Here is a 9,851-nt window from a genome sequence, read left to right as displayed (position 1 = left end):
GCCGGCATGACGACGGGAGCCGCGATGGCGTGGTCGAACTCAAGTCCCACCATTTTCTTGTGTGCTGGCATGTGTGCCGGCCGACTGGTGAGTGCGCCAACATGAACTGTGGTATTTTCTGAAGCCGGCATGATGCCGGCATGAGACATGGCCGCTGGCATGATCGGCCGCGGGCCTTTTTTTATTTAAAAGTTGAATGTGAACATGAAATGGGTCGGCGCGTTGGGCGCATTGTCGACCCAAATGCAAAACTGGGTGGCCGACCCAAAGGAACAAAAAACGGACAAATGCGCCGTCCATTTGGGTCGCGGAACTTGCTCTAAATATTCGTTCATCAGACCGACGCGACGGCAAGAAGCAGGAGTAATAATTTGTGTCTTGTGAAGAGCAGTATGCGGCTGGACAGTACACCGGGACCACACGTCGGCCGCACGCGCGCCGGTTCCGTTCCGTTCCGTCTCGTCTCGTCTCGTGCGGACTGCGGTCCTGCCCGTAACTTCCCATTCGTGGAAGCCGGCCGGTCCTCACACGCCCGCTCACCTGGCCGGCCGCCGACATGTGGGCCCCACCCACCCACCTCCCTCCCCACCGCGTCGAAAGCGCCGCGCCTTTTTGCCTGGCGGCCCGGCCGGCGTCGATTCCAACTCCCTCTGGCACCCACTACTGCTGCTCCAGGCGGACCAGGCCGCCGCACCAACTCCACCCCCGCCCCACGCCCCACGCCCCGCCGCTGACCGATGGGCCACGCCCACTCGGCCTCCCGCCACAATGGTCGCGCCGGCGCCGGCGCCGGCAACGGCAACGGCGTCGAGCCGCCGCTGCCGTCCCGCTTCTCGCGGTTCCGCAGCCGCCTGCGCCTGCGGCGCCACCGCGGCCGCGACCGCTGCGGCGCCGCGGGGGACGCCAGCGAGTCGGGGAAGGGCGTCGCCGCCGACGAGTTCGCCGGCATCGCGCGCATCCGGATAGTCAAGGTACCCGCGCTCCCCTCCCCCCTCCGCCAATTGGCGGTTCCGCTTCAATTTTGTGTTGCTTGATGATTTTGGCTGGGGTATGCCGCAGGCCGACTTGCGGTTCAAGGACAAGTTCTTCGCCTGCCTCTCGCTCGGGGAGCGCACCTACCGCACCGAGACCTCCGACAGGTTCACCACCATGTTTTCCACAGTATTGTATTAATTAATTTCTGGCCATGCTTGTCCGGATCCGAGCTCGTCCATGCTTCCGTTAACCTCCACGCTGTTCGTGGTTCGTGAATCGACGTGCCTAGCAATGTTTTGCTGTCTGTCACACGTTCCAGAGCAAGCGGATAAGCTCCCTGTCTTCTTATGACAGTGAGTGCTAGTACTAGAAGACTTAAGAATCAGGATAATGCTCCTGGAATCGGAATCTGTTCTGCGACAGGCGAAACCCCCAACTTATTTTCGTTGCAGCAGGGCCCCTTTCCTGGATATTCTTTTCACAAGTGTCTGAGTTGAGAAGATCTATGACAGCAAAATACAAAAAACTCTGACAGGCAAAAAACCCAACCTATTTCCATTGCAGCAGGCCATTTCCTGAATTTTCTCTTGATCACAACTGTCTGAAATCAGATGATCTAAGACAGCAAATTATGGAAATTCTCAACTGTTGCACCTTGTGAATCTGCCTTAACTTAAATTTCTCCTGTTTCCAAAAGTACCCTGTGTATGCTCGTATGATACACTGCTAACACCCTTTTTCATTTCCTGTTTTGCTTACTTGTCGTTGCTGATGTTTTTCAACTACAAACACTGTTTCAGTACCATGCTCCCCCCCCCCCCCCCCCCCCTTCTTGCTCTACATGCTTCCATGATCCTACGTGCCGTTCATGGTTCGTGAATAGATGTGCCTAGCAAGTGTTACTATCAATCTACCACATGTTCCGGAGCAAGCAGAAAGCTCCTGGTCTTCCTATGATAGCGAGTGCTAGTAGTACAAGACTTGGGAATCAGGATATTGCTCTTGGAATCGGAATCTGTTCTGCGACAGGCAGAAACCCCACCGCATTTTGGTCGCAGCTAGCTTTTCGCGAATATTCTTTTCCTCACAAGTGTCTGGATTCAGATGATCCATGACAGCGAAATATGAAAAATGCTGAACTGCCGCACCTTGTGAATCTGCCTTCATTTGTTCTTCTTCTGTTTTAGAATATACAGCATGTACGCTTGTACACACATCTAACACCCTTTACCCTCTTTTTCTTACTTGTCGTTGCTTATGTTTTTGAACTACAAACACTGTGTGCAGCACTCACAGGCCTGTATGGAATTCAGTGAGTAATCTGTCTTTTTTGTTGCTCTTTATCCAGTAATAACATGGTTTCCTTTATTAACTATGGAGCTGTGTAGATTTACATATATTTTCTGTGAATATGCAGGAAAAGAAAGTTGTAATAGAAACAAATGGACCTCATATTGCACGAATATCTGTTTTTGAGGTATGCTGCTAACTGCGTTAATTTCCGCTGTGAGCAGTCCACATGTGTATGCTTCAGCATAAGCAAATTACTGATTGGAAGCTTTTAAAGAATTTTTTTAACCGTAAATCAAGGCAACAGTTCAATCCAGTGACATTATGTTTTTTGGCCAACTTTGCAGACTAACCGGTTCTCCAAGAATACCTTGGTTGGTTACTGTGAAGTTGATCTCTTTGACTTGCTCACTAAGGTAACACTGATGTTTTTGCCGTCTCAGTCTTTAGTTATAGTATATCTCTGGTTTGATTGTCCTCATGTACCTATGAAGAAACACACTTCCTCTTTTTCTTAATTCATGAGAAGACTATGATAGCATTTTATTAAAGATTCAAGAGAGTGACACTGTTGAATATCTTGATCCAACTGTGTATATGTATACTTTATTTCCACATCGTGTCTACCTACTTCCTAGATCTAGGCTGGAACTTTCTAGTACTTCTGCACAACAGATCTTAATGTACCATAATACATAAATTGGTAATGTGTACAACTTTCTGGAGGTATTTTAAGTTTTGACATTTTGAATACTATCGACTAATATTTTAGCTAGCAGGACTTGGAGGAGGAACACGTTGAGGACCTTGCTTTGTTGGACCCATCATCGTCCACTACCACCATGGGAACCATATCCGTATCCTGCTACATTGAAGTAACTGCTCTTTCTGTTTCCTGTGTGTTGTTATTAGCACTCACAGAGAATTTTCCAGGTTTCAAGTACTGAATTTTGTAGTTCTGTTGCAGGATCCTGTTGAAACAGAACAAAGCTTTGCACGCCGGGTCTTAGCTATAGTGGTATGCTTTCAGTCTTGGTTAATCATATTCTCTTTTCATATATGATTGATACTTGATTATCTTGTCGCTTGACAATGGAGCACACCATTAGTTTCATATGGTCTTTTTAAGTAACTTTAGACATTGACGTTTGAATACTGCAACTGAAAGTGGTTAGAAAATATGATCTGAACTTAGAATCATCCAACTATAGCGAAGCAAGATAAACTGTGCAGAGTTGTTCAAAATCAGATCTATTAAGGATTTAGTAGTAAATATCATTCGAAAGCTCTTCACAATTGTCAGCTATTCCTTGTATCTATTCTCATCAGTTTTACAAAATGAATTGATGTCTGTTCATAGCTGTCTTATTATTGTTGCGCATCATTTACTATTGGTGTTGCCGTTGCTACTACTAGCCATTCTATCGAGGGCAGTCTTCTTCAGTCTTTATTGTGTGTTGCTCCGAGTCACCAATCTTTGAGCAGAACCACATTCTTTTCAAATGCCTTACAACTCAGTCTCACATTGGATGTATTGTGTTCATTTCTGAATGTAATTATATTCCACCCTACAAAGCGCAACATTACTCTTGTTATGGCAGGACTACAATGAAGATGGAAAGCTCTCCTTATCTGAATTCTCGGACTTGATGAAAGCTTTTGGTAATGGGCTAGCAGTTAATAAGGTTGAACATTATTCTCATTTTCTTGGAGGTTATGTCCATTCTAGTTTTAGCTGGTCCCTTCTCTGAAGTTGTTAGTAAATCTTACTAGTTGCTATAATACTTTAGATTGAAGAGCTTTTCCGCCAAGCAGATACAAATGGTGATGGCATAGTTGACATGGATGAACTAGCAGCCCTACTAGCTGATCAGCAAGAGAAGTAATTAATAGCTACCTTTTCCATGTTTAGTCCTGTTTCCAAGTTTAACTGTATTGGTTGGCTGTAACATTTAATAGTATCATTTGCTATGCTCTGTCCCTTATTTCAGAGAACCAATTATCAGTAACTGTCCTGTCTGTGGTGAAAGTCTGGGGAAGTATGATAAAATAAATGATATGATACACATGACACTTTGCTTTGATGAGGGCACTGGCAATCAGATTATGACTGGGGGATTTCTAACGGATAAGCAAGCTGCATATGGGTAAGGCATTTCATGTACTGATGATTCTAGTCTTCTATCTATCACATAGACGTTTCTGTCTTGAAATTTCATTTTAGCAAGGGCAATTTATACTTAGTCATATAGTAATACTTGTTATGTGCAGGTGGATGTTTAAGCTTAGTGAATGGGCTAATTTTTCCTCGTATGATGTTGGTTTGCGCTCTGGCTCTACTGCCTCGCATATTCTGGTATGTTTCATTAGTTATATTGACTTGTCATATTCTTATTGGTGTGCGAAGTGCCACCTCTTATTTGATATTGTATATATATTTCAGTTGCATATTTGCATTGCTCTTTTCATTCTTTAACTCAAGGCGATGATTTAGGTTTTCGATCGGCGAACAAAGAGGCTAGTTGAAGAAGCAATAGATGGAAAGATAGTGTTGTCCATGAGGGCTTTATATCAGTCAAAAGTAGGGCTAACTCTCATTGATTCAGGTATGCTGAACAATAAACATCATCTTAAGAATGAATATTATACAGATTAAAATATATTTTAATGGTCCCCACTGTCTTAGACAAGCAACAGCCGAAGTTTGTACTTCTATTATTATTATTTCAAGAATCTTGTTTTGTGGATCTTACTAGTTAGAATAACAATGAGTTCCCAATAAATGTTCACTTGGAGACAACGTGAGCTTGGAACTAAATGTTCTTCTGACCACCAATTAAAATACCCTTGTGTGTATGCTGGTGACAACACATAACTCAATTTTCGAGCCATTAAGAAACCATGTTTGTACAAGAAAATTGATGCAAGGACGATGTTGCTGTTACGATTTTAGGTACAACTTTTTTACAACCTCAGAGAGCCACTATTTGAGAGTGTACAGTTATGCCAGCAAAGTTTTCTTACCCACGGCAGGTCCTTATCATGGCTTAGTATTATGTCTTTTGATGGATGCTGACACCAACGAGAATCTTTTGCATTAACACCTACCTGTTTAATTGGGACTGTCCATATGCAGGTGTCAAAGATATCTTGAAGAACCTATCTGAGAAGCAAGGAAAGAAGATGAATTCGCCAGAATCTGCCAAAGATATTCCAAAGTTCCTCGAGTTATTTGCGGTATGGAATGTTTATTTTTCTGTACTCTGTGGGATATAATCTTTATACATTTTCTCCATTTTATTTCCATGGCATACGATTTAAGGCCGCAAGTAACATTATATATATGCTGGATCACTTTTTTTTAGCACTGGAGGAACTTCGGTTGTAGCAACCAATAGTTTTCACTTCTCATTTTTAGGCAACATAAGAAATTTGGATCAATGGTCCTCCACAATGATAAACATGGAAAATGTTGAATGCAATAACTTGCCTAAAATAGTGTTGTTTTATGAAACTTCTGCAGCATCTCGTATAGCATAATGGTTATTCTTTTGGACCACTTGCCTTCAAATGGTGAGTAGGGAAATACATAGACCGCGCTTTGAATAGAAAGCTCGTTTTAAGCATGTCATCTTGTACTCCCTCCGTCCCATAATGTAAGACGTTTTTTGACTCTAGTGTAGTGTTAAAAAACGTCTTACATTATGGGACGGAGTGAGTAATTCAAAGTAGGGTCTTCAACCCATCACCTTTATAATGGTTACTCAAGGTTCTTGAATCTATATTTTTTCTATAAGCTGGTCGGGAATTACCTATTTCTGAACCGTCCACTTCCATTTAAAATGTTTATGGCTTTGTTTCATAAAACCACTGTTGACATCCTTGATATCTTTTGCATATGAATACAGGGTCAAATTAATATGGATGAGACTAAGGACCCTATTGAAAGCTTTAAGGTATGCAATATATGCCTCCACTCCTCTTGACATATGTCACCCCCTAGTTTGTCCTAGCTTTGTATGTCAGTGCATACATTCTCTTTATAGTACGGTTTGTTCATTGCATCGTATCTTAATAATGTCTTAATGGTATGTTGAATGGAGTAATCAGTTTTTTTTCTTCTCGAGTCTTTATAGTGGATGCTCTGGCTTAACCACTAGAAGCATGAAACAGTTGTGTTTTCCTTTTCTGTAGCAATTAGTAGCCAACACGAAATCTCCTAAGAATGCATCATCTATTTGAAATGACTCATTAGTTATTGACACATGTTTGTTGTGCGTCGGTGTCATCGCCCATGCATTTACAGGAGCCTGTTTATCTTTGTTTTCATTGCCTCGAAAAGTTACAAATCTCACAACATGTTCTAAGTGCTAATATTTTTGAGTGATGTTGGATTGTTGTGGACTTGTGGTTAATCCATTCTTAACCTTGTGTAGTTGTCCTTATGAAGTACTCAAGGAGGCTCACTTTATCTGTTATATGCTTATCTTCATATCTATATATATTTGAGAAAAGTATCTCGTAATTATTATCCTTGTATATGTATGTACTTACAAGGTTACAATAATCCATACTTGTCTCTGCAGACATTTAATGAATTTTTCATCAGACAATTGAAACCCAGTGCCAGGCCCATTGCACACATTGATGATGGTAGTATTGCTACCTGTGCTGCTGATTGCCGTTTGATGGCCTATAGTTCTGTCGATGAGAGCACAAGATTTTGGATTAAGGTAAGTCATTGCTTTACTACTACATATTTAAGGGGAGTATTTTTTAGTTCAGGAAATCACAAGATATTAGTATCTTAATGTCCATATATAAGGCTAAGTACTTGTGAAATACGATGTTGATTGATCTAATCTCACTGAATATGTATGTGCATTCCATGCAATGCATTCTGATTTGACAGGTGCATGCCTGCATGGTAAAGGGGAAGACAGTATTATATTGGAAATAACCTACAACATTGGTGCATATCATAAGGAATAAAATATAGTGCATTTTCTGTTAGTTTTTATCTTGTGTTTGATGCTCCTTGTCTGTCCTTACTCATTAGGCATTGCATTTATTAAGGCATAGATTTTGTTACTAAATGACATTCATAACATACTTTGAATTGAAGGCGATAATCGGTAACTTTCTGAGACTATTATCATAGTGGTGTTTGATCCATACAGATGTATGCCATGTTTGGTACTGATAATTATGATAAGTTGATTGATCGGATTCACAAAGTTATGATTTTATATTCTAGGGTAGCATGTGAAGTCACAGTAATTTTTTCTAAACTTGATTAGTACCGACATGTTTTATTGAGTAAATTTAACTATGAAGGGGCATCTTTGGTTGAAGTCTCATTGTACCCTATCTTCTGTTCCCAGGGTCGCAAATTTTCAATTGAGGGTCTCCTAGGGGCGGATGCACACTATAATGCTTTTAAAAATGGATCATTGGTAATTTTTCGGCTTGCACCTCAGGTAAATCTTTGATCTCATTACAAGAACCCATGCACATGTACTGCATTTTGCAATTTTTCAGGATTACCATAGGTTTCATGTACAATTTTCAGGATTACCATAGGTTTCATGTACCCGTGTCAGGAACTGTAGAGAAATTTGTGGAAATTCCTGGATGCTTGTACACGGTAAAGAATACTCGTCTTGACATGCTTCCTCATGTGTGGAAAGAGACGCACTTGTGTTTTGTGCTATTTTTTTCAGCACTAAATGACTGGCGCTTATATCTTTCTATTGACAGGTTAATCCCATTGCCGTAAACAGCAAGTATTGTAATGTGTTCACCGAAAATAAAAGAGTTATCTCAATAATCTCAACTCCGGAGTTTGGGAAGGTTCGTCTTTTGTCCCTGTTTTGTTGTATACTATGAGGCAACTGCTTACTGCTATTCCTACCATTGAAGATCTGAGTTAATTTTGCCTCCTGTCATGATCAAACTTACTGAATATAATGCGACTCCTCATATGGCCTGTACTCTTTTCCCTGTTCTGGCTGAAAAGCTTTGGCATGGAGAAGGCTGAAGGCATGTCTGATGTTAATAGCATGCAACTGTGCCTAAATCACACAACTGTAAGGATCACATTTACGGAAGTCGCCAGTATAATTCGTCAAGATCGTACTACTGTCAATTTTGATTATCACTGCTTGTCAAAAGTACCAACGTCAATGTCTATTGCTTCTTAACAATTGTCTGTCCTTTCCATTTTCCTTTATATTACTTAATGCACTGAAAACAGCCTTGAGCGTTGCATATTTAAGCTGAGATCCTCGGGATGAGCACCTCCAAAATTGCACTACCTGGGTTGCCAGCTTTTCCTTCTGAACTCTGGAGCTAGACCGTTCGGCCTGGCTCCAACCGCGGAGTTGGAGGAGCTGGGAGCTGGAGTGCTCCCGGCAGGGCCTTACTTCCATACGCTTCTCGTTAATTATCAATTCTTATTTGATGCAACAGTCTAGCACCTAGTACAGCCATCCAGTAGCTTTCTGAACTTTGCCTAAACCGATGATGCACTTTTTTTTATTAACACATGGTTCAGGTGGCATTTGTTGCCATAGGAGCAACTATGGTAGGAAGCATCACATTCGTGAAAAAGGAGGGCGACTATGTCCACAAGGGAGATGAGGTTTCCTTTATACTCTGATCCTTGCCAGTGTTCTGCTGCTTATGTTGGTGTGTTAATTATCTAATTCATCTTCTTTCTCCTAGTTTGGATATTTCTCCTTTGGAGGGAGTACGGTAATCTGCGTGTTTGAGAAGGTTTGTATTCTTTCTCTCTGCTTTTTTCCTTTTTTATATGCTGATAATCAACTTCGTAAACAATACGTTATCTCTTGCTCCAAGTCCCCAAACTAAAATGTTGTTTACATTGGCAGGATGCGATACAATTCGATGCTGATCTTCTAGCCAACAGCGAAAGATCACTGGAAACTCTTGTCGAGGTTGGCACAACATTGGGCGTCTCCAAACGGAACAGAGGGCTAAAAGTTTCGGAGCTACAGAAGTGTTCAATTGAATGATAGAAGTTAGTGAGTGCAGTGCAGCACGGTACAGAACTGTAAAGTTATAGGACATAGCTTGCCTGGACAGGGATCAGTAGAGTATATTCTCATAGTGTCCTTTTTTTTTTCATGTCAGACCTATTTCATGAGTTCTTTCGGTAGTTAGCTTTATACTTGGATCTGCTTTGTGCATCATATGTAAGAAGATCCATTTTGTTACCATTGTAAAAAAATCACATTTGATCTATTTTCTAGTCAAATCTGAGCTGCAGCATTCATGTTAATTCATATATGCTGGCAAGCTGGGCTTGCCAACTACTACCGACGTACCAAAATATAAGGCGTTTTTGTAGGCTAAACTAGCCTACAAGAAACGACTTATATTTTGATATGGAGCGAGTAGTTTCGTTTGTGTTAACTAATGTCATTACAAGTAGTACTAAATGGTGTCATTTCCAAATATGTGCAGATCTGCTATGTTTTCTTTGTTGAATTTCTGGGCATAGATTGTAGGATCTTCTTTGACGTCAAAAGATATCTAACGTCAATGTTTGTTCGGTTTGAGCG

The 9,851-nt window shown here is 41.4% G+C and overlaps 1 protein-coding gene across 1 annotated transcript; it reads left to right on the top strand.

Annotated features, from left to right (window-relative positions):
- Nucleotides 1-412: 412 nt before the first annotated feature.
- LOC109768581 (phosphatidylserine decarboxylase proenzyme 2) lies at nt 413-9,558 on the top strand. Its single transcript, XM_020327332.4, has 21 exons — nt 413-971; nt 1,060-1,139; nt 2,263-2,287; nt 2,393-2,452; nt 2,613-2,681; nt 3,045-3,140; nt 3,233-3,283; nt 3,867-3,950; nt 4,056-4,147; nt 4,257-4,412; nt 4,537-4,621; nt 4,760-4,871; nt 5,402-5,502; nt 6,174-6,221; nt 6,852-6,998; nt 7,650-7,745; nt 7,838-7,912; nt 8,026-8,118; nt 8,822-8,908; nt 8,992-9,042; nt 9,159-9,558. Exons 1-21 carry the CDS (start codon nt 738-740, stop codon nt 9,300-9,302), a joined length of 1,986 nt encoding a protein of 661 aa, XP_020182921.1. The 5' UTR covers nt 413-737; the 3' UTR covers nt 9,303-9,558.
- The last annotated feature ends 293 nt before the right edge of the window (nt 9,559-9,851 follow it).

The sequence above is a fragment of the Aegilops tauschii genome, chromosome 3 (assembly GCF_002575655.3).
Source record: "Aegilops tauschii subsp. strangulata cultivar AL8/78 chromosome 3, Aet v6.0, whole genome shotgun sequence".
Taxonomy (NCBI): domain Eukaryota; kingdom Viridiplantae; phylum Streptophyta; class Magnoliopsida; order Poales; family Poaceae; genus Aegilops; species Aegilops tauschii.
This window is presented reverse-complemented; position numbering and strand designations above follow the sequence as displayed.

Coding starts and splice junctions, on each gene's coding strand:
- LOC109768581 (XM_020327332.4), top strand. CDS start 738: ATGGGCCACGCCCACTCGGCCTCCCGCCACAATGGTCGCGCCGGCGCC. Junction 2,682..3,044: donor TCTTTGACTTGCTCACTAAG/GTAACACTGATG, acceptor TTTAGCTAGCAG/GACTTGGAGGAGGAACACGT. Junction 3,284..3,866: donor GCCGGGTCTTAGCTATAGTG/GTATGCTTTCAG, acceptor TTGTTATGGCAG/GACTACAATGAAGATGGAAA.